This window comes from Chiloscyllium punctatum, chromosome 11 (assembly GCF_047496795.1).
Source record: "Chiloscyllium punctatum isolate Juve2018m chromosome 11, sChiPun1.3, whole genome shotgun sequence".
Lineage (NCBI taxonomy): Eukaryota > Metazoa > Chordata > Chondrichthyes > Orectolobiformes > Hemiscylliidae > Chiloscyllium > Chiloscyllium punctatum.
The window spans coordinates 50,889,839-50,914,850 of record NC_092749.1 but is presented as its reverse complement, the minus strand read 5'-3'; the positions used below and the strand labels follow the sequence as shown (position 1 = coordinate 50,914,850).

At 37.8% G+C, this 25,012-nt stretch overlaps 2 protein-coding genes across 2 annotated transcripts in view; one reads left to right on the top strand and one right to left on the bottom strand.

Annotated features, from left to right (window-relative positions):
- The window catches only part of kctd3 (potassium channel tetramerization domain containing 3), a 74,213-nt gene extending 62,072 nt beyond the window's left edge, over positions 1–12,141 (top strand). Inside the window, exons 14-18 of the mRNA XM_072580781.1 lie at positions 2,089–2,244; positions 4,711–4,807; positions 4,910–5,094; positions 7,408–7,546; positions 9,359–12,141. Coding sequence (XP_072436882.1) covers positions 2,089–2,244; positions 4,711–4,807; positions 4,910–5,094; positions 7,408–7,546; positions 9,359–9,938 — 1,157 coding nt within the window. The 3' untranslated portion in view covers positions 9,939–12,141. The remainder of the gene's footprint in view (positions 1–2,088; positions 2,245–4,710; positions 4,808–4,909; positions 5,095–7,407; positions 7,547–9,358) is intronic.
- Positions 12,142–20,301: 8,160 nt separating this feature from the next.
- ush2a (Usher syndrome 2A (autosomal recessive, mild)) overlaps positions 20,302–25,012 on the bottom strand; it is a 929,735-nt gene continuing 925,024 nt past the window's right edge. Inside the window, 2 exon segments of the mRNA XM_072580162.1 lie at positions 20,302–23,647; positions 24,525–24,740. Coding sequence (XP_072436263.1) covers positions 23,558–23,647; positions 24,525–24,740 — 306 coding nt within the window. The 3' untranslated portion in view covers positions 20,302–23,557.

Here is a 25,012-nt window from a genome sequence, read left to right as displayed (position 1 = left end):
GCTGTGCTGATTTCTTCCCAATTAAATTTTACAATCCTTCTTTTATATATTAGTTTAGGATTGGTAGCTTGTCTGTGCTTTTAAATTTTCAGTTGTTCCCTATTACAAATGATACAAAATATGTGATATCCTGATGGGAAAACAAATTAGAAAACCTAATTCCATAGAAAATAGGATGGTGAGAAATCAAGTGAAAATCATAATCGGATACTTTTGGGAATGGGGTATTCTCTTAGTTGGACTAGCCAGCTCCCCCCATCCTCCACATATTAACAGATATGGACACATGTGGCATAAATTCTCTTTTCAGAAGTGCATCAATCTAATTTACTTGAACTATCTGATGTTATCCACTTTGGTGATCTCCTCTAGCATTATGGCCATACCCATGCAGGTTCATTAATTCATTTAGGTTTCAGGCAGATACCCCCAAACAGTTAAGCTCCTAACTGAGGAAGGATGAATTGGCTCCTTTTTTATTCATCCATCCCCTCGGTCACAACAAAGTTAATTTAAAAAGAATTCTCTCCATTGTGGTTACATTTCTCCTAGATCTAAATGGGCCTGTATTTTAGAAGGAGCCAATTAACCAGGCTTCCTTGTGATAACAAAGGTTGAGATTATTAATTATTAAACGGCAAAAGGATCAGTAATACTATTCGTACAGGTTAGAAATAAGGGGCGACTCCAAAAAGATGGAAATTAAAACCTATGTGAATTAGTCTCTGAATTGTTCATGAAGTGTAGATAGTTCAATGTCATAGCCATTGCAGTGGTGGCTACTGACATGGTTGACCTTGGTAGGTGAGCAGTCACTTTCACAATCCTTAGTTTTGCTGATTAGTTGCGATTACGCAGTTCTGAGTTCTTTCGACTATGATTGAATTCCAGTATTCAGAGTGAGAGCGAATCCTTTTGTTGTCCTGTTTATTTTTGTCTGGTTTGTAGCACTGGAAGTGAGAGAGATTAGCTGCAATACAAGGGTGTCTAGGGGAGGGTCCTTCAACCCTGACCTTCAAAGCATGCTTACGCTCAAACCCAGGCTGTTATACAATTTTGTGTTCATTCCTATAAGCGCACACTACTGGGGTTGAAACTTTTTTCTTTAACCCTTGACTTGTGTATTCTTCAAAAGTGAAAAATAACAAAATGTGTCTGAAGTTTGAGAGAATGTACTGGGCATGTTTTGCTATTGAGCAGAGAGTTATCATGCCCTTGTTATCTTTGTAGTGGCAAGAGATTACAGTCCAGTCTGTTTCAGACTTGCCTCTTCATCCATTTGAAGGGCTGCAGTTTAAAGTTTCCTTTGCATCTGCAGCTGTGATATTCTATGGATGACTAGCTCCAGCCAACCAGTTAATTTACATTGTCAGCTATTTTTGGCTGTGATGGCTTTCTTTTAAAAACCATTTTTGAATTGCAAGGTAAAGATGTTCACAGTACTTTGGGATTCTGATCCACAATTGTGACATTTATGACTTAATTCCACCACTCCAGAGACCTTCAAATAAGAAGAGCAGTTCCTTTTGTTTTTGCTTCAAACCCTATGTTTTTCCCACGTTTGAACCCGCTATTCACTTAAATCCTGTTACATAGATCAGTGATGTCAGCGATCTTCATAAACTTCAAATACTATGATGTTCCTTCCATTGTGTTACTGAGAGGTACCCATTTTTATGCTTCTATACTAATGAAAATTATATATATCAAAATCGTAAATGAGTTATGATTTAAGCTTTGGAGAGGAGTTGCTGTGTTTGTTATTTGACAGGTGTGTATTTATAGTGCATTTGAAAAAGATCTATTTTGCAAGAAGTATTGACCAGAGGCATTCTTCACTTATACGTCCGAGTTGGTACACTTACTTTCTTTGTAAATTGGGTTTGTTCTCTTCTGACTGCTGATATGAACTATATGAAAGGCATGCAGTTTTGTTCTTATACTGGCCTTTGTGTTTACATTTAATAAATATTGCATATCCATTTATTTCTCTATATTCACAGAATGAATCACAATATTTTTGCCCTCCTGTTTTGCTTCTGAATTTTGGAAATGACTTGATATGATTTAATGGCCTTTATCCTGCAGTGTGTGCTGATAATAACCATGTGAGAACTTGGACAGTCACTCGTTTCAGAGGCATGATCTCCACTCAGCCAGGTTCCACTCCACTAGCTTCATTCAAAATACTTTCATTAGAGGAGACAGAGAGTCATGGAAGCTATGCAGCTGGAAATGACATAGGTAAATACTGATGTTTTAAGGTAAAACTATTTAATTAAAAATACTAGGAAATATAACTGAAAGTATCAAATATATTATTTAGAGATGCTAATTTCCAATATTTTGTAATACTTAGTATCATCTTGCTTCCCCACTCTTTGTCTTGCTTACAACATTGGGATTCTTCCTTTACAGCAAAAACCTGAAATAAGTGTTTTTAGAATGTTTTTGTCAAATCATTTATTAAATTGTCAAAAATGAATTAAAATTGAAGTCAGTTTTTTAGTGGATGTAAAGCTATAGAAGTTACTGTCTTTTGCTAATGGGTCATTTCTTTCAAAAGGCCTTAAGATATTCTGACATAGCAAGTCAAAATGGGAGTTCAGCAGTAGAACAGTGTGAGTTTGTGTTGGTAGCATTGTGCTGATGGCTTCACTTTCCACCTGATTTTTATCACAAAGTACAAAATTCATTATAAATCAAAACATTGTTCATTTGGTTCACAGTGATCAACAGACACCAAGAACATTTGGACATGTTAATTGTGCAAACACCCTGTATTTAAAAATCTGTCAGATGCAGTGTCTGTCTGATTGGGGATCCTGAATATTTGAGTTTAGATGAGTTACATAGCATTCCTTGTGTTTGTTTGTGTTTTGACCTTTGGAAATAATATGATTATTTTCACACTGCATGAATTAAACTATTAATCAACAAGAGTTGACTTTGTTATATTTTGAATTTTACACTCCTGTTCAAAAAATGTTTGCAAGAATAAGCTCAGCAATTACAGATCGGACATTTTAACTTCAGTAGGGGGGAAGCTTCTAGAAATTTTTTTGAGACAGAATTAGTTGTCACATGGAAAATAAATGTCGGCTATTCAGGAAACTAGCATGGAGCATAAAATGGAAATTGGAGTCCTAGAGATGTATAGCACAGAAACAGACTCTCAGGTCATCCATGCTGACCAGATATCTGAACCTAATCTAGTCTTGTTTGCCAGAATTTGGCCCATATCCCTCCAAACCCTTCATATTCATTCATATACTCATCCAGATGCCTTTTAAATGGTGTAATTATATCAGCCTCAAACACTTCCTCTGGCAGCTCAATCTGTATATGCACCACCCTCTGCTTGAAAAAGTTGCCCCTTAAGTCCCTTTTAAATCTTTCCCCTCTCATTCTAAACCTGTGTCCTCTAGTTTTCAACTTCCCTCTTTTGGGGAAAGGTCCTTGACTATTCAATTTATCCGTGCACTTCATAATTTTATAAACTTCTATGAGGTCACCCCTCTGCTTCTGAGGTTCCAGGGAAAATAGGCCCAGCCTGTTCAGCCTCTCCCTATAGCTCAAATCCTCCAACCCTGGCAACATTGTCAATCATTTGAGTCATTTCAAGTTTAACAACATCTTCCGTATAGCAGGGAAACCAGAATTGAACTCAGTATTTGAAAAATGGCCAGACCAATGTCCTACAAGGCCGCAACATGACTAACCAGCTTCAATACTCGATGCACTGATTAATAAAGGCAAGCATAACAAACACCTTCACTATCCTGTCTACTTTCATGGAACTGTGAACCTCCACTCCAAGGTATCTTTGTTCAGCAACACTCCCTAGGACCTTACCATTAAGAATGTAAGTCCTGCCCTCCCAAAATGTAGCACCACACATTTATCTAGGATAAACCCCATCTGCCATTGCTCAGCCCATTAACCCATCTGATTGAGATCCTCTGAGGAAAACTTTGCTGTCCACTACACCACCAATTGTGCTTAATTTATTGGAGGCTTCTGGAGTGGTGACAGAATGTGTATGTGGACTTCCAGCAGGTGTTTGAAACAGAATCCAATAGCATACTTGTGACGAAAGTTAAAAGTAGCAAAGTGTATCCAAAATCATCTGAGTACTGGGAAGCAGAGATTAATGATAATTAGATATATTTTGGGCTCTAGGAACCATAATCATGTGCAAGAATGATTTCAAGAGACATCAATTATGAAGATAGATTGGAGATCGTAGAATCATAGATGTTTGGACTGTTATCCTTGGAGAGAAGAAGCTAAGTGATCTGAGAAGTTTTCAAATTCATAACTGGACTCGAGAGAGTAAATAGGAAGAAACTGTGCCCTCATAAGTATTAAGAACATGAGTGCTCAGATCTAAAGTGAATTAAAAAATAAGCGGATGTAATATGAGAGAACTTTTTCACATGTGGTTTGGGACTGGAATGCACTGCCTGGATGTTTGGCAGAGGCAGGTCCAATTGAGGAATTGAAGAGGACGTTGGATGATTATTGTTTCTAATCAATTATGCAAGACCGAGAAATGGCAGGACAATAGTACTAAGTCATGGTGCTTAGTTGGATGGCTGGTACAGACACACAGTGGGTTGAATTGCCCTACCTCTATGCTATAATGTTTTAGTGATTCTGTTTACTTACAACGCTGAGTTTTTCATTTATTTTTGTGCATTTTAATAGGACCATTTGGGGAGAGAGATGACCAACAGGTTTTCATCCAGAAAGTTGTTCCAGTTACTAACAAGTTGTTTGTTCGCTTGTCCTCTACAGGGAAAAGGTAAAACATTTGCCCGTTTTCTTTTTCATTCATCATTGGGAATGATTATAGTTAAGTTCTAATTATATTATACTTTTTGCTGTGTGGTATTTTTGATTCCAGGATTTGTGAGATCCAAGCAGTAGATGGCATGACAATAACTGCATTTACTGTGAGGGAATGTGAAGGTTCGAGTCGAATGGGTTCTCGACCAAGGAGGTATCTCTTCACAGGCCATGGAAATGGAAGCATTCAGATGTGGGACTTGACGACTGCTATGGACATGGTAAACAAAAAGGAAGAGAAGGGTGAGTTTAAAAAGTCTGTTGCAACTCTGAACAGAATCAATACAGTTCAGAGATGCATTATCTTTCTTTTAATATGTTTTACTAATGGTGCCTGGTGAGATCAGGGCTCTTTCGAAGGTAAATTTTATAGTTAATGTCAAAATCCATAATTTCTTTTCTTGCTTGTACAGATACCGTTAAATGAGAGATGAAAAACTGAGTGTGTGTATTTTGAAATAGCTGTATATTTAACAACCTGTTTAAACACACTGAAAAATGTAGTGGATAGCTCATGTTAAAATAACAAGTTGTAATGTACTTGTGTTCTTCACAGATGACTGTGGAGGCCAACTCATTTAGTGTATTTAATGCAGGGATAAGTAAATTCTGGTTCAAAGTTACAGGAAGAAAACAGGGTTAAGAAACATATCGGCCATGACTGAACGGCAGAGTAGTCCTGAATGGCCTATTTCAGCTCCTATGTCTTATGTTTTATGGCTTATTGTATTCAGTTTGTAATCTGGATATTAAATTATTTTCTGTTAGTCAATATTTAACTTCAGGAACTAAGGTGTTAAGGTATCTGAAATTACAAAGGAATTCTGATGTTGCTCAGTCTAAATAATTTTATTTTTAAACATCAAATTTCTGCAAATGCATTTTTTTGTCAAACTTGGCAGCTTTTACCTACCAGCAGGCTCCAGGGATGTTCTACAAAAAAGAGCAAGTATTTCTTCAATATTAGGGTGATTAGCTGATATCCACTGACATAGCTAATATTCTAACAACCTTTGAAGATTTATTGACAAACATCAATGCATGCTGGGTCTAGGTCATTATCTGAATGATTGACATGTATTGGATGAATGATGCAGTTCAGTGCTTTAAATCTAGTAGTTAAATCATTGCACAGGAGTTTTGGGCAATTAGAACAACTCAAGTGTAATTTAGAAATAGTGGACAGAGCATAACTAAAGGATTCCTCGCACTTTCAGTTTTTCCTGCCGTGGCTGCGGGGTGTAGGTGTGAGGAGCATATGCGAGGCTGAGATGCCCTGGAGAGTACAATAGGATTTGAATTGGTATTGTGTGGCTATTATCTTATCAGATTGGAGGGCTGTTGTCTTATTAGAGATAGACGATTGATGATTTAATCTGAGGGCCACCATACCTCACATGAGGGGAGAGTTTGAGAAGGGCAGTCCTTCATGATAACACCATCTGGTGCGGGAATTGGATCCACGCCATCGGCATCACACTGCTTCGCAAGCAAACTGAGCTAAACCGAACTCATACTTGAAATGGTATTGGTATAAGGGGCAATGTGAGGTAGTTGGAGGAGTATTGAGAGGATGTGAAGTGTGATGGCTGGACAACCTAAAATCTTCTAACGTTGGCAGCACTGAAACAAAGTCCCATAGTACTGAGCTAGGTATCTAATCAGCCCCCGCCCAATACTTGTCTGTCTCAGGTGCTGGTGATGCTCTGCTTTAGAGTTCAAACCTCCTGACTCCATCTTGCACATGTGCACACAAACAGCTCCTTCCCCTTGAACCTGGAGCAAACATTGTGTGTACCATGACACTTTACGCCAAGGCTGGTCCAGCGAATCAAAAAATTTTCTAACTCAAGCTACTTACTCTGGCAGCCAAAATTAAATAGGGAATGTCAGATCGTTTTGGGGAAGTTCAGCTTTTGATTTTAACAAAAGATAGCTATTACTGAGTTCCATTTCATGTATTAGATATTATCCAGTGAGACACTATTAGGACAAATGGATCTCCATAAGGAATTACAAGATGTAATGCAATTGTAGTTCTAGAAGAATTGTAAGTGACCAGCTCCGACTTTGGATACTTTATGGTTTTGAAAAATCTGAACTGGATTATCCTACCATTTGGCAACAACGGGTAATTATAGCATTTTAATGTGGAAAATGATACAAATGCACTATAGACTATTTAATGTGATTTGGCATTATGTACAAACATGTATGTACTTGGGTACACAAGTGTCAATCTATTATGGGTATTGCTGGATTAATTTTAATGGCAGTTTTTACTATAGTCCATTGCCCTGTATATAATCGTTATGTAAGTGCAGTGATCTTAAAATCTTTCCGCTGTTCGCAATACATCTGCATCTCTATAATCATAGCTGAAGTAAATACAAATAATAGTATCGCATTAAAGTTTGAACTCGAGCTAAAAGTGAGGCAGGCCATGCGGTTGTGAAATTGTCTATTTCGGTGCCATATTCATACTGCAAATAACTAATTTAATCCAGTGCTGGTGAAAGGTTATATGTGGTTCACAACATAATTGATTTCTTTCAGATGTTGGAGGCCCCACGGAAGAAGAGCTGCTGAAGTTGCTGGATCAGTGTGATCTGAGCACATCCCGCTGTGCTACTCCCAACATCAGTCCAGCTGCCTCACTAGTACAGCATACTAAACTGCGGGAGTCAAACTCTAGGTAATGGTTATCAAACAGACTATTTTATTTGCTATCTTTTAACAGCAAGAGCAGAAATTTCAAAGAAAAGTCCCAGCAGTTAGTGTAGATGCAGCTTTTCTTGATTCTTTTTGAAGTTTTTTTTATCATGTAAAAAGTGCTGTCACAGCATTTATTTCAGGTTTTTTGATTAATTGTGAAACGTATTTTTATTTGGACATTTCCCTCTCATATTGGTGTGGGTCCCTGCTTTCTGTTTAAAATGAGTTCGTATCTAACACTCTCAAAATTGACCTTCCTCCAGTTCATAACTTTAACTTTTAGATCCGGTCTGTCCTTTTCCATCACTACTTTGAAACTAATGGAGTTAGGATCCCTGGCCCAAAAGTGCTTCCTCACTGATACCTTCATCACTTGCCCTACCTTATTTCCCAAGGGTAGGTCAAGATTTGCTCCTACTCCTGTATGTACATCCACGTATTGAATCAGAAAGTTTTCTTGTACACACTTAACAAATTACACTCCATCCCAATCTTTAATACAGTGGCAGTGCCAGCCTATGTTAGGAAAGTTAAAATCCCCTACCGTTACTACCCTACTATTGTTACAGATAACGGAGATTTTCTTCCAAAATTGCTTCTCAATTTCTTACTGACTATTGGGGAGACTACAGTACAATTTCAATAAGGTGACCGTCCCTTTCTTATTTTTCAGTTGCACCTGAATAACATTCCTGGATGTACTGCCAGGAATATCCTCCCTTAGGACAGGGTAATTTATCCCTAATGAAAAATGCCACTCCCCCTTGACTCTTGCCCACTTTTTATTGTTCTTTATAGCATCCATACCCCTGGAATATTAAGCCACTGGCCCTGTCCATCCCTGAGGCATGTTTCTGTAATCGCTATGATATCCCAGACCCTTTTGTTCCCAACCATGCCCTGAGTTCATCTGCCTTCCCTGTTAGGCCTCTTCCATTGAAACAAATACAGCTTAATTTATCAATCCTACCTTGTTCTCTGCTTTGTTTCTGCCAACCCTGAATGTTTGTTTGATTTGCTCCCTTTCCCAGCTGTACCAGTCTTAGACTGATCTCCTTGCTCACCCTTCCCTTCCCCCACACCTGTGCACACACCCACCTCTAACGTTGCAATCCTGCCTGTTCTAGATTATCACCCTGCCTATAGAGTGGTCCCGGTCTGGTTCCAGTGCAATCTGTTGTTCGCATGCCGGTCACGCCTACCCCAAAGGTCATTCCAGTGATCCAGAACTGTGAATCCATCTCCCCTATACTAACTCCTCAGCCATGCATTCATCTGCCCTATTCTATTCCTGCTCTCACTAGCTAGTGGTACGGGGAGTAACCCCAACATTACTACTCTCGATGACCTTTTTAAATTCCTGTCTAATTTCCCATAGCCTTTCCTCAGAGCCTCGTCCTTTCTCCTTCCTATGTTGTTAGTTCCAATGTGTACAATGACCTCCTGCTGGTCCTGCTCCCCTTTTGAGAATATTCTCTACCCTGTCAGAGATATCCTTGGTCCTGGCACCGGGGAAGCAACACGTCATTCTGAAAGCTTGTTGTTGAAGGCAGTAAAATCTGTTATCTTCCATGGCCAACAAATCCTAAAATGAAACTTGAACCCAGAGCTTCTAGATTCAGAAGAAGTCTGCTATGCACTGGATCATGGACATTCTGTAACTGAGTAAAAATTGACAACAACCTAATAACAAAAAGCTGATTTTCATTGACATTTTATTGATAATGTTTTTTAACACTCACCATTTTAATTTTGTTCAGTAAAAATCTGATTTTCTTTTATTCTTCCTCAGTCTTCAGCTTCAAACTACTGATACTCTTCATGAAACTGCAACATATGGTTCTGTTAGACCATATAGGGAGAGCCCACTGCTTGCAAGAGCAAGGCGTACAGAAAGCTTTCACAGTTATCGAGACTTCCAGCCATTTACATTCAGTAAAAACGTATTGGATAAAGGAAGCATTGCTTCGGAGTGTGATTCTTCAATACAGACAGAAGGTGAGCTAAAAGGAAAGAAATTTGGAGCCACTGAAATTAGCACTAATGACAGGAAGAGTCAGGTGACTGACACACGAGCAAGAAGTCTGGATGGGGCGCCAGAGATTCTGAAAGCAAGTGAGAGTCTGGCTGACTTCAAGAAAAAGGGGCTGGATGAAGAAACTGATAAAGTTGAAAACAAGAAGAAAAATACTTTTGAAGGAGGGTTTCTGAGCAGGAAAAAGACTGTTGTAGCTCAGCCATTGGCATCATGCCCAAATGGTCCTGAAACGGGCAGTGAGCCACATGGTGTACCCTCACAATCACCAACAAAAGGAGCCACTTCTCCTCGCCACAAGAAGGTTGAAGTATCCTGTCAGGACCACAGTTTGTGAGTCACTACAAAGAGCTTGGATTTTAATTGACAGAAACCATATAATGCTACAGTATTCACATGCAAATAATTTGTTACACTAACTTCTATTTCCAGTTCAAAGAATCACTATTTTTTGTCAGTATTAATTGTTTTTTAATATTTTTATTTTGTTGCATTACAGCATTTTAGTATACACTAAGCACCAGCATAAGCATTGTTATGAAAACTGACACAAGGTGTCTGCTCCCTAATAACTGAGCCTGTTGAAATTTATTTTTATTTGTCAATGCCTCAATTATCTGGCTTTTGTTGTAATATGCACTAATTTTTATATACTGTTCAGCAAATTTTCAGTCTTGTAGGTATATTGAAGTTGTAAAATCCCATTCTAATGATTTTTATTCATTGTTTGATCTGGAGGGCTTCAAAACGCATTTATTCAAATACACATGGGCAAAAACCTGATCGAGAGGTATCGAAGCAAAAAAAAAGCAACTATCTATAGAATACATTACCTAAAAGATTTCCAAGTCAAAAATGCTACAAAAGTAAATGAGTTACCTTGCATAGAAAAAAGATCACTTAAGTGAAATATTTAATGCAGCATTGCTTTTATTGAATGACCTATATTTAATTATAGAACGAGTGGTACAGACTTATTAACTCATCATAGAGCTTATTTCTTATCAGCATACTGTCTCATGCTGACTGAATTAGCAATAACACCAGTGGAATTTATATGAAGGCATTTTGGATGAGTTATAGCTGTAGACAATTCTCTTAAATACAACGTTGTGCTGAGAATATAGAATAAAACCAACTGGAGATCTTAACCAAATGATATATGGTTTGACAGCATCAGCAACTGTAACTATTCTAACAATGGGGAGAAAATAACTCATTTGTAGAGGCTTTACTTGTACTTAGACTTTCCCAATCAATATGGTTAGTATGAAGGTGTTTTTGGTACAGGTCCAAATGGGAACTTTTCATTTCCATCATTCAAATGAAACCTCATCTTTCTGCTTAGGAGGATGATTGCTGTGCAATCTGTACAGTGCATGGAAAAAAATGTCCAGCATATCATTTGCACAAGACAAACGATGGAGTAACTTTTTTTTAAAAAAAGGCTAATATACCTTTCAAAATTTAGACACTTAAGTCAAACTTGATAGATACTTAATAACCCTGCTTACTACAAACTTTGTGTTGGCCCCTGGTATTTAGTTGAGACTAAACAGTTATTTAGTTGGTATGATCAGAGAGTCTAATACATTTGAAAAGTAGAGGATAAAATTTGAACCATTTCATCAAATACCCCTACCAGTTACTTTAACTCAAAACACAATACTAGCCAATTAACCATTCACTCATGATACCGTTTTATCCTGTTTGACCATTTCACAAAATGGCGATTTTTGTGGTGCAGTGGTAGTGTCCCTACCTTTGAACTGGAAGATTTAGGAGTCAAGTTCCACCTGCTCCATAAGTGCTCTGAACACATTGATTAGAAAACACTGATGTGACAAAATATCCAAAATTACTGCTGCATGTAAATAAATCCTTTTTGTTTGCTTGGTGATGTGTTGAGATCAGGACAACAGATAATAACAATCCACTGCATGTAAAACTGAAACATTTTGTTCTGCACCTGAATGGGCTAGACTGTTTTTTGTGTACGTACGGCAAAATGAGCCTATTGGCAGAGTTCTGCTTCTTTGCTATTCCAGAGTAAGCAGCCAAAGTCTCAGCAAGGAAGCTGATCAGTTTTACCTTATCAAAGTCTGCATAGACAATGATTTTGACATACTTAAAAACTATTTGGGCAGTTCTGCCTCTGAGTGTTCTCACTTCCAAGTTTTATCATCTTCCTGCTAACTTTCTAATATCACAACCAAAGTGGGAATTCCATTTCTCAAGTGGGTTTGGCATCTCTGTTAGAAAATACCATAAGAAATAATTGCTGGTAACCAAAAGTTCCTGCGGTGCAATTTAGTACTTCAGATGTGAACTAAGAATATTCTGGTGTGTCTGCCTATGAATTGTTCTATGACACCAATGATTGATCATCATTTTCAAAAGCAGTTTGCACAGCTCTGCACTGAAGAACTTAGTTCACATGAGATTGTGTAACTACAGAATTTTGTAGCTATTGCACTCCATACCTTGTTTCACTGTAACAGATTCTAATGATCAATTAAAAATAACTTGTTAAACAATAATGTATGTGGATTTTAATTCATTATTGCCAATGTGCGCACTCTACTGAAACTCTTTCTGATATCGCATTTACTTATGGTCCCTAAAATTTCCTGTGTCAAAATTTCTACAATGTAAATGAGAATCTTCTCAGGGCAAAGAAAACTATTTCTCTATTTTGATTTTTCAATGACCATTAGCCACTCTTGCAGTTTATGAAACAGGGCAGCTAATTCGCACACAGCAAGGAGTCACAAGCTGACTGACATTGTAACAGTATGAATGTAATTCAAGATGCAAATCCATTAAAAATTGCAGAGAAAATCCTAGTCTGTCAAGCCATTTCTAGCAATGTCCCAGTCAGGTACTGCACAAACATTCTATTGATACATCTTATTGGAAGAGGGGAAGTTTGGAAAATCTTTGTGCAGCCTTTCAGGGCAATGATCTGAGCTCCAGGGGAATGTTGTAATGGCTGAGGCTCCCTAATTCCAATTCTAATGAGATCCACCTACAATAATTTTAATTCATTTCATTGTTCCAAAAGGCAATAACTCAATAACAATAAGAACAGAATGTTGGAGAAACTCAGCAAGCCAGGCATAATCTGAGGAGAAGCGAGTTAATGCTTTGCACAATATAATGCTTTAGAACGAAAGGGAGCTGGAAAATAATGGGTTTTTTTTGCGGTTGACAAAGTGGGAAGAAGAGCAAGTGGAACAAAGGGTGAAGGTGCCAAGAGCCAAAGGTATAGGGAATGCTAATGGTACAGAGGAGTGACAAAGCAGCAGAGTAGGTGTTGATTGTCAGGAGTTAATACTAGAAAAACTACTGAAAACAAACCCTTGTATATTGGACACGAGGAGAGGATTGGAGAAGGAATATAAAAACGAAGAAATGAGTTCATGGTCTGAAGTTGTGGAACTCAATGTTGATTGAGTCCTGAAGTCCATAAAGTATCCAAGTGGAATAGGAGGTGCTGAACCTTGACTTTTTGAAACACTTCAGCGCATGCGGTCTTGGTCATTTTTGGTTTAGGCATTTAATGGCTTTCAGGGTACAACAATGAGTCCACAAAGTTCAAACCCGTTTCCTGCAACATCCCTCACCACCACCACACAGATGCAAGCTCTGCTGCTAACATGGTGTTTTCTCAACAGAGCTGACCTATTTTCTGTCATTGTGTTGGTTCTGCTGGAAATGGTGGTTAGTTATGCATTGAAGATTGATAGTATGCCAGATGAGAACATGTGGCACCTAATTGTGTTTCTGGAATGGGTGGGAATAAAGTACTGAAAAATGGTATGAATGTGGGTCTTGTCAACTATGCTGGTGTTCAAACCTTTCTCACTCGTCTCTTCATCTTATCTGTTAGGATAATGTTATCTTCCCTATTAATGTCTCCAATGTGTCTTCCTTATGTTAAGTTTCGTTCAGTGTATGAAGTATTAATTGTGATTTATTCAATAAAATGCTTGGTAATTAAACAGTTAAGTTTTTACTTCAATCAATAAAATTGCCTATGGACATGAACTATGTATTGTGTCCTTTTGAAGTGAAATCTGTAGATAAGATTTTAATTTTTGAGAAAGAATTGGTGGCAGTTGGAGTGCTAGTCAATTGGTCTGCTTTTTACTTGGTGTCAAGCTTCTTACTTAGTGTTGTTGGAGCTGGACTCGAACAGGAATTGGGGATTATTCCATATGATGTAGACATTTAGGGGAGTAATGAAATTAGTTACTTGAGAATATCCAATCTGTAGCCTGTTGTTGTAACCACATAATTTCTATGGTTAGTGGAAATTTCTAGTCTGTGCTAACCCCTACGATGTTGATGATGCAGGATTCATCCTTGGTCATGGAGTCATAGCGATGCCTCTTATACGAGCATACAAATCATTTATGTAAATGACAAAAAGTAGAGGGCCCAGCACCGATCCTTGTGGCATTCCACTGGCCTCCAGTCTGAAAAAAAAAACCCTCCACCACCACCCTCTGTCTTCTACCTTTAGAGGCAGTTCTGTATCCAAATGGCTAGTTCTCCCTATATTCCATGAGATATAACCTTGCTAATCAGTCTCCCATGGGGAAACTTGTTGAACGCCTTACTGAAGTCCATATAGATCACATCTACTGCTCTGCTTGGTAATGCCATTGAATATAAAGTAAGGTGTTAGATTCATTGTAAATTATCATAGCAATGCCTGTTTGATTAGCTTCACATTGAGTAGTTTAATTATTCACTCTCTCCACCAGTGGTGCATTGCAGTAATTCTGTAAAGCTCCTTCAACCACACTTCTCGCATATTGCAGGCACATGGTTGCGCCATCACCTGTAAGCTTTCCAAATTACGATGTTGCAGTTCATGATCCTACTCTAATTAGAGTTTTAGAAATTAAACTTTAACTCTGGAAATGGGATAAAACAAATGAAATATCCCGAGGTCTCTTACACTTGAATGATTAGAGTCACAATGCTTAGAGGTTAGCAGTTGGAAAGGTGGGAACAACTTTGGAAATAAAGCATTTGTAAATTCTGAAAGACTGTGAAACCTATCAAAGAAGAAATTGTGGAATGTATTACCTAAAATCAAATTAAGAATAGCTCAGTGGAGGTTATGCCATCATAGTGATGGTTTGAGCTGAAGGTTCTTTGGTTTCAATTTATCTGCGGTTGTTAACTGAGCCAGTAATTTCACTTTGGAGTTGGGAGACTGTAGCTCACGTTATGAATGCAGGCAGTTGGGACTTAGATGTCCCAGTTAGTGGTGGTTCATTGCCAAGGGGAAAGGTTAGGACCAAGGTGATTTTGTACTAGAATATAAATAAAGATGGCAGTTTTGCTTGTTTTAATGATAAAAAGTTTATTAACACCAGAAATTAAGATTAACAAGGGAGAAAAAAAAACACACACTATTCTTTTATAACACAGATCCAAAGATTTTAAACACAGTAAAAATGATCCATACAGAAGCGATTATCTGATAGTTTCCAAATGTTGTTGCAATTCCAAGACCACCCAGTACTGCTCTCTAGCAGGATCCAGCCAGCTCATTTGTGAGAGATTTTGTTGTTTGTTTCATGCCCATTCAAGTGTTAAAATTTCAAATCATCTGCTGGACCTAAAGATACCATGTTCTTTACTATTATGCTCCTGACTTTGATTCCATCCAGTGACATCCTTATCTCTCCAGCTTCAGTTCATTTTTCTTTCTCTTAAGCTTCACAAAAACTATTCTTCTATCGACTGTATCTCAATGCTCAGGCCTGCGATTAAGAATAACTTATTCCAAGATATTTTCATAACTTTAAAGTCTTTAGAAATGCTGCTTAGCACATTATCAAATGTTTTCTCATCACTCCAGAGCTTAATACATGCTTCTTATTGAACAACTCCCTATCACAGTCTGACCACGGAGTGCAGTGGAAGCCGGGACGCTAAATGTCTTCAAGGCCGAGATTGATAGATTCTTGTTGTCTAGAGGAATTAAGGGCTACGGGGAGAACGCTGGTAAGTGGAGCTGAAATGCACATCAGCCATGATTGAATGGCGGAGCGGACTCGATGGGCCGAATGGCCTTACTTCCACTCCTATGTCTTATGGTCTTATGGACCGATTGACTCTGCAAAGTTCTCCCCCGACCCCTCTGGCTAGTTCCCCAGGAAAACTATACAACCTCTGCTTGCTTGGAATTATGGATGCTATAGTATTTTCTCCCTCAAAAAAACATTGCCAACTACAAGCACACGTCCAACATACAACTCCCAGAAGTCAAATTCACAATAAGTGAAGTATGTGTATATAATGCCATTCCATCAGAGCTGGCTTGAAATTATATGCCCTTCGCTTACTGCAACTGGGACAAAATCCTAATAAACCCCCTAGCCAATCTCACCATGTAGGCAGTTATACAACAGAGGTCAACAATTCAAGAAGGTCATTCATCATGTCTCTAGGGCAATTAAGGAGGATCTGCAGTAAATGGCCTCACTGTTGATATCTGCATTCTATCACCCAAATAAGCTTTTGCATAAAATGCAGTGTGTCTGCTAAGTGTAAAGGTAGCTCTTCCATCTCCACAAAGACTGAAAGCCTCAAAACAAATCTCAGGGAGAATAATAAATTCTTTGAATTTGTATTCTGAAAAGGTGATACCCCAATTTTAAAATTGACAGACCACAAAAGAAAACATCATTTTTATGTTCAAATTGTCAAACAATTCAGGAACTTATATTTTGGCCAAGTCACCCACTACACATCTAAACTATAGTGGAAACAAGTCTATTCAAAATAATATAATCCACTCCTGGTGAGTCTTAATCTAGTACCTCTCTCAACTGCTTCCAACTAAGGAGATCAAAATAGCACATGGTATTCGAGGCGTAGTCTCACCAATAGTCTGAATAACAGAAGCGTAGCATCTTTTTATCTTCCTTTCCTTTTGTACTAAATATTATTTCATAAGCCTTCTGAATGGTGTGCTGTTTCTGCAAACTAATGTTCTGTGACTTGTGCTGTAGAATACCTAAATCCTTCTGCACCACAGTCATTTCCTGTTTAAGTAATATTACTTTTATTCTTGCCAATGTGAACAACTTTGCATTTTCCCATGTCCTACTCCTCCTGCCAAATTTCTGCTGAGTCACTCAACCTACCTACAATTGTGTGCAATCATGTTATTGTCATCTTCGCAACACACTTTCCAACCTATCTTGGTGTTATTTGTGAGTTTAGATGTCCTGCTTTCTCCTAAGTCAATTACGAAAATTTGATTTCAGTCAAAACATATGTGGAATTCAATCTGGCTTTATGGCAACCATGTAACTGTTGTCAGTTTTTTTTTTGGAAAAACTTATCTGGATCACTAATGTCCTTTTAGGAATGGAAACCTGCCATCCTTAAATGGTCTGGCCTACATGTGACCCCAGACTCCCAGCAATGTAGTTGACTCTTAACTGTCTTCTGAAATGATCATAGCAACACAATGCCTTGTCTTCCTTAGGTGGTTTAGAAAATTTGGTATGTCCATAAGGACTCTAACCAACATTTAGTATACTTTCTATGGCGCATCTCTATCTGGGTACATAATGGCCTGGTACAGCAACTGCTCTGCCCAGCACCATAAGAAAGTAGAGAAGGTTTTGTGCACAGCCCAGACAATCGTGGATGCCAACCTTCCATCCATGGACTCCACTTACACTTCTCATTGCCAAGGAAAGGCTGCCAACGTCATCAAAGACCTCTCCACCCTGCTAATGCATTCCATCAGGCTGAAGGTACAGAAGCTTCAACTAACACACCAACAGGTTCAAGAACAATTTCTGCCATGCCCTTATTAGATTAACAAATAACTTCAAATAACATTGATCTGTTAATGTTGATTGCTTCGTGCACTTCCTGTGCAGTGTAATCTGCATGCCTCATTGTCTAAGCATCCCATGCTCTGTATGTCCTTACAATGATCTGTCTGTACTGTTCGCAAACAAAGCTTTTCATTGTATTTACTATGTGACTACAATAAATGTATGTGACTACAATAAATCAAGCAACACAGATCAAGGAGGAATTAGGGATGGACAATAAATGCTGGCCCAGCTAGCAACAACCTTACCTAAAAAAACACTTTTCAAAAAAATCTACCTCCTCATTAACATTTTAGTAATTCTTTGTTGTCAGTGTTTCTTACAAATAATGTTTAACATGGAGTACTGATTGACCGCCTGGAGAACAGTAACAGGATGTAATCAGCAAAGTGTTTTCTTGCTCTTGTATAATCTGATACCATAAAATATTGTGGATCTAGAGTCCATTTTGATGTTCCCAGGACCCACCAGGACCTACTCAGGAATGGTGAAGGAGGAGTCTGGTACATTCAAACCTATAAATCTGACAGTATCACTGTGGTGCTTAATTAGTTTGAGGACAGATTTTCAAACTTTGGCGCAGGATGTATTTTGTAGAAATATCTTGATTCAATGTACCAGTGCCTAGTTGGCTGTTAGGTTTTATTCTATAAATGGCTGGTTTGCTAGGCCACTTAGAGTCATAGAGATGGACAGCATGGAAACAGACCCTTTGGTCCAACCCCTCCATGCTGACCAGATATCCCAACCCAATTTAGTCCCACCTGTCAGCACCTGGCCCTTATCTCTCCAAACCCTTCCTATTCACATACCCATCCAAATGCCTCTTAAATGTTGCAATTGTACCAGCCTCCACCGCTTCCTCTGGCAGCTCATTCCATACACAAACCACCCTCTGTCTGAAAGATTTGCACCATAGGTCCCTTTTATATTTTTCCCCTCTCACCCTAAACCTATGCCCTCTAGTTCTGGACTCCCTGACCCCAGGGAAAAAACTTTGACTATTTACCCTATCCATGCCCCTCATAATTTTGTAAACCACTATAAGGTCACCCCTCAGCCTCTAACGCTCCAGGGAAAACAACCCTAGCCTCTTCAGCCTCTCCTGTAGCTCAAATCCTCCAACCCTGGCAACATCCTTGTACAAAGTTAAAAATCACACAACACCAGGTTATAGTCCAACAGGTTTAATTGGAAACACACTAGCTTTCGGAGCTAGTGATTTTTAATTTTGTACACCCCAGTCCAACACCGGCATCTCCAAATCATAACATCCTTGTAAATCTCTTCTGAACCCTTTCAAGTTTCACAACATCTTTCCGATAGGAAGGAGATCAGAATTGCACGCAATATTCCAACAGTGGCCTCACCAATGTCCTGTACAGCCGCAACATGACCTCCCAACTCTTGTACTCAATACTCTGACCAATAAAGGAAAGCATACCAAACGCTGCCTTCACTATCCTATTTACCTGCGACTCCACTTTCAAGGAACTATGAACCTGCATTCCAAGGTCTCTTTGTTCAGCAACACTCCCTCGGACCTTACTATTAAATGTATAAGTCCTGCTAAGATTTGCTTTCCCAAAATGCAGCAACTCGCATTTATCTGAATTAAACTCCATCTGCCACTTCTCAGCCTATTGGCTCATCTGGTCAAGATCCTATTGTAATCTGAGGTAACCTTCTTCACTGTTCACTACACCTCCAATTTTGGTGTCATCTGCAAACTTACTAACTGTACCTCTTATGCTCACATCCAAATCATTTATGTAAATGATGAAAAGTAGAGGAAACAGCACCGATCCTTGTGGCAGTCCACTGGTCACAGGCCTCCAGTCTGAAAAACAACCCTCCACCACCACCCTTTGTCTTCTACCTTTGAGCACTTCAAAGCAGTGTGAAGGAATACCCATATTACTGGAGATCTGAAGTCATGTATAGACCATGTAAAGGCTGCATATTTCCTTCCCTAACCGCCATTAGTGAGCCAGATGGGTGTTTACAATAACTTAGTAATGTGATGACCACCATTTCTGAAATTAGTTTTAATACCAGATTTACTTAATTAGTTGAGTATAAATTCCCTAGCTCCCATGATAAGAATTGTTAACGTCCCTCAATCACAAGTCCAGGCCTTGGGATAACTCATCCAGTAACTTTAAACAATAAGCTGTCATATCCACATTTGATGCATAAAATGACCTTGGTGATATCAGACTGTGGATATGGTATCGTTCTCCATACCCATCTCTCTCTCTGTCATCCAACCACTCTTATTCTTTTCCACCATATTTGTTCCTCCTACCTCTTCTAGCCCCAAAAATCAAATGACACCAAAGAACAAAATTGTTAATGGCGAAGACAAGAACAATGCAGGTCTATGTGGTTACTATAAGTAAACTTTTGGGCCACTAGTAATTTTAACCTGCAACCTCAGAAGACTAAGTAACCAGCAATAACCTCTTCGGATTGGTGAGCCCTATAAATCCAATGTCTGAAGGCTCCTATTGGCAAAAGGATTTGCTGTCCCAGTTTGTCACTTCATGGGTAAATTTTCAGGACAACCCAATTTGCCAACTAAACAATCATAGAATCATTTTTTAAAGTACTATAATGATTGTTTATATTAATGTTGGTCTGTGCCTATGCTACCCCAACAATCTGATCCAATATGCCATACTAAAGGCATCTTGTCTATAAGCAATTTAATTTCTAGGCCTACAACTATAAATATGCAAACTAAACATTTTGTACAGAAGTATGTAACAAACTGAATAGATTTGACACTTCAGATGTATTTTGTTTAAGACCCTTAGACATAATTACAAAAGAAAACTGATGGACAAAACACACTGCTTTACAAATTATTTTGAATACCTGCATTTTATCATTTTTTTCACTCTGAGGTGCTTACAGCCACATTCTGACCTTTAGACTGCCCATATATTCACTGTGACTCTTGATATTGCTTTTAGAAAACAGAGTTACTAATACAATTGAAAAGACTCTGAAATAATCACAGTTTAAACCTAAGTAATATAGACAATGCCATTCCCCCTTTGCAGAAATAGACTTTTTAACAAATTGCCATAATTATTGTAGCTGCATTAATTGACAAGTAAATCCATAACTTAGTTATCTTTATAATCATTTTATAATCATTTATCCTATTTATCATTTGGAAGGTTTCTATCAGATTTGAACATTAAATATCATTCAACAATTCCAAGAACCATTCTCCACTTTTAGAGTGTCTTTCATTCATGTTCATTTGCTTTGCTCAAAGGTGGATATTTAGTTAATTAGCATGCCCATTTATCAAACAGTTAACTAATGAACAGTCCAATATGGCCTTTTGTTTTTACTGATTAGGAACAACACCTCATGACTGTCAAACATCATCATATTTCAGTACTTTCCAAGTTTGGGGTCATTAATAGTCCCCACATTTGACATTCCAAAGTCCATCTAATTCATCAGTAATTAAGTATGTAGATTGATAGCTTTATAACCATTTGAACTGGGTGCTTTTGAAACTACAAGTCAGTTACAACTTTGTCACATGATCAGCAGTGAAAGGACTGTCCAATTGTGTGAAAAAATGGCCCGCATTGAATGTAGAATACGCTTTTTTTCCCCCCGTAAGTACATAGAGCAAACGGACTTAACATGATCCTGTCTATTGAGCATATGTTACTACCAATAGTCTGTTGAGAGTGCTTCGGAGTGAGAACAGGTAACTTTAAGTTGCAACATCCCTTGGCAAAATAGCATTAGACCTCTAACTCTACCTGCATATATAATTGCCTCCCTTCCTTTTAGTGAACTTTCCAGAAACTGGCTGAATTATGAGTCGGAGATTTATCACTGACTCATATAATGTTGGCCCAATGTTAAGCTGACTTCTTTATGATCTTATTATCTTCTCAGAAAATTTACCTCATTCTCTTTCAAAATACTGCAATTTTTTGTGTTGTAGATTGACTGTAGGCTTTGAAGTACACTGATGAAATTTGTAAGTGCAAACCCGCACAAAGTAATGAAATCTATATATTGTCTGGTTAAATACTTTTCTCATTTCAGAAACCTGGTGCAGCATAAGTCTGTAAGTGTGCATTGTTTAAGTTTTTCTAAAAAATATCTTAGTTCCAATAGTTGCATGAATGTACGGTTCATTTAAATTTCAGTCTATAGGGAGTTAACAATACCCATGGCTCTCATTACAAATTATTCATATACAGCACTTGTCAGATTGCTTTTGTTGCTCGTGTTGCTTGCTCATCAACATCCTCCTTATGGGCATGGGGTGACCTGATTTTATTTTATAAACCAGTAACACCCTGAGAGTTTTCTCACATGATGAGGCCATTGTTCTCCATTCTAATTTAATGCAAAAAGTTCCAACACTAAACCTCAAAAACATGTACCTGTATACTAATTATCAGTTATTAAGTGTGATTTACATGTTCTGAGACTCACACCATGTTCATATTTCACAGTAGACCTGACAAGCTAAACTACAACAATTCCTCTTAGGAAATAAAAGCATAACATCACAGAATCCAGTAGCTACTTTGTTTTAAAAGATTTGTTTTGTGTTAATCACTTGGGAATAAAGCCTGAATATGTTTCAGTTAATTTGTATACAGCACATGAAGAGTCAGCAGTTTTTGAAGATAAAATATAAATGCAGTAGTCACCACTGACAGTATGATGTACAATTGTGTGGGTAATTCTTCACATTAATAAAGGAACCCACCCAAAATTTTACCCCTTCAATTTGTTGAGCATTTTAGTATCTTAAAATGAGAAATTTTGACTTGTTAGCATAAGTGTCTCACAAACAAGCCGCTTTAATAAGGTTCAATCAATGTGGCTTTTCTTTATGGCAAGATGAATTAAAAGATATAAGTGACTAGATGATAAATAGTGAGATATTATCAAAGAGGTTCTCTGTTCTGTTTTCATTTCATTTTCCTTACTGTTCACTGTTTCTAAAATCCCACCATAAAGAGGATCACACAGTTGTTGGTGCTAAAACCGAGCACTGCTGTATCTGAACCTAGGTACTCCTCGAATAAGACAACGAACTCCAGATGCTTAAGATCTGAAACAATAGCAGAAATTGCTGGAAAAAAACTCAGCAGGTCTATCAGCATCTGTGGAGAAAAAGCGAAGTCTATGTTATAGTCTAGTAAGCCTTCATTAGAATGCTCTAGGTAGTTCCAATTGTTTGCAACTTCAAACTGAAAAATAGCATGTATAATTTGAATGAAAGTGTTCATGGTGCCATATGAATAAAACTTTCTCGGTCCCTGTTCCATTGGCAAGGCCTGGAAGTTGGAGGTGGTGATAGGTGCAATGCCTGCAATTTTCTTTCCATAAATGTCAGTGGAAAATTGCTAACAAGGCAATTGTGATTTACCAGGAAGCATCCTGCTTTCAAGTATCAGACAATCTGACACTGTCTTTAGTGAAGGATTATGTCATTTGTACCTGCCCTTAGAAATAAGACTTCATGGAATGTGCAAACATCTAACAGAGCTGTTGACAGTTTGTACAATGAGTAATTTGTTTATATATCATGGTTTGAATTTGGAAAATATATGAACTTTAAGTACTTGTATTAATATCTTGTCAGAAAGTATGAATATACTTCAGACAAGATTGAATATAAACATTCAACATCAATTGCTACTAACATAGGGCCCTCTGCTGGACAGTAGATTTATCACATTATGAACTGTGACTTTGAAAAGTTCTCCAGAATGAAAGTTATGTAAACGCAACTCAAATGAAAATGCAAAAGGATTCTCACAATGGTGACCAGCAACTAAATATCTTTGACTTACTAAATACACATCACTAACTCATTTATTTATGAACACGTTTTGAAACCTAGAAATAAATATGCTTCAAACAGTAAAATAAAAACAAAATAGTATAAAAACTGTGACTTTTCCACTCTCTCTGTAGTTCCAAAGAAATTCCATGTGAACTCTGTTTCTCCCTCCACAGCTGCTGCCAGACCTGTTGAGCTTCTCCAGCACTTTCAACTTTGTGAAAATTCTTGTTACAGCTGAGTGTCTGTGAATATTGTGTGCTCCTTTGTAACTGAACTAAAACCTTTAATTGACTCAAATAGTTCTTCATCATCTGGGTACTGGAAAAGAAATAAAATCCCATTAGATAAGCATTAACCATTTAGAACAACTATAAATTCTTGTACATGTGCTTAGTCAAATTATATGGATAGTCTAGTTTCATTGAATTCAATCATGTAATTAAACAGTACTTTCTCGATTCAGACATTGATTACTGTGCAAATACATAAATATACAGCATAAAAACAGGCCATTCAGCCCAAACCGTCCATACAAGCATTAATGCTTCTTCCAAGTCTCCTCGCATCTTTCCTTAATGAACATCATAATCCTTTATTCCTTTGCTCCCCATATACCTGTCTTGCTTTCCCTTAAATTTATCTACACTATTCATTCAACTGTCCCCTTGGGGAGCAACGTCCATGATGTCAGCACTCTATAGACAAAGAAATTTATTCTGAATTCCCTTTTGAAGTTCTTAAAGATCTCATGTGTTTGGCCTCTTGTAATGCGCTTCCCCGACTAGGAAACATTCTCAAATTTGACTATTCTTAGATTTCATGATGAATTTGCTGAATTAGCAAGGTTTTCATCTTTTTATATGTACTTAATCACTTCTCGTATAATCACGATTTATACTGGATTCCAGATTAATCAAATTCAACTCTGAAATGCGACTAAATCAATGATTACTTTACGAAAAAGAGTGAAACTGATTAATGACTAATGCAAATGAAACCAAAAGCAAACTTTCAGCCACTTTTATAGCATTCCAATTTTCTTTTCTACTGACTTGGATCGAAAAGTGAACTGGGCTCAATGATAAAAGATGGGATGCTGATTCCCTGTTATCCCAACATGCTGTGATGGTTCTGACCAATATCATCCCCTAAGCTTTTTATAAATTTCAACACTATACATGTTCATAACAATTACCATTCCACTGTCACGACCCTGTCCAAGAGAGTCCCAAACTGAGTCTTCAATGAGGGATTTTCTGTCATGGGTATCAATTAGCTGACTGACACTGCGGTGCAGAGAACTCTGAGAACAGGCGTCACTTAGCTGACTCTGGCTTGGCACACAAAGCACTGAGATGTTGGAATTACTGATTTGAGCTCCACGTTCTGCGATTTTTGTGTCAGTTAGTCCCTTAAAATCAAAACAATGAATAATTATGATTACTAATTCCTGATACCATTTACTAATGCCACACTGATTGAAGAGCCGCATGCACCAGCTCAAAACTGGAGCAAAGCTGAATACAAACTTATTTCCAATACACCAAACCCTTCACACATTTATAGCAGTGTTAGATAATAAATAGCACATCAGTTTATCATATTTGTTATTAATTAATGCCTGGTTATTTTTAAGGGTTCATTACAAAGAATGGTAAATAATATGAAGTGTAACCACTTGTA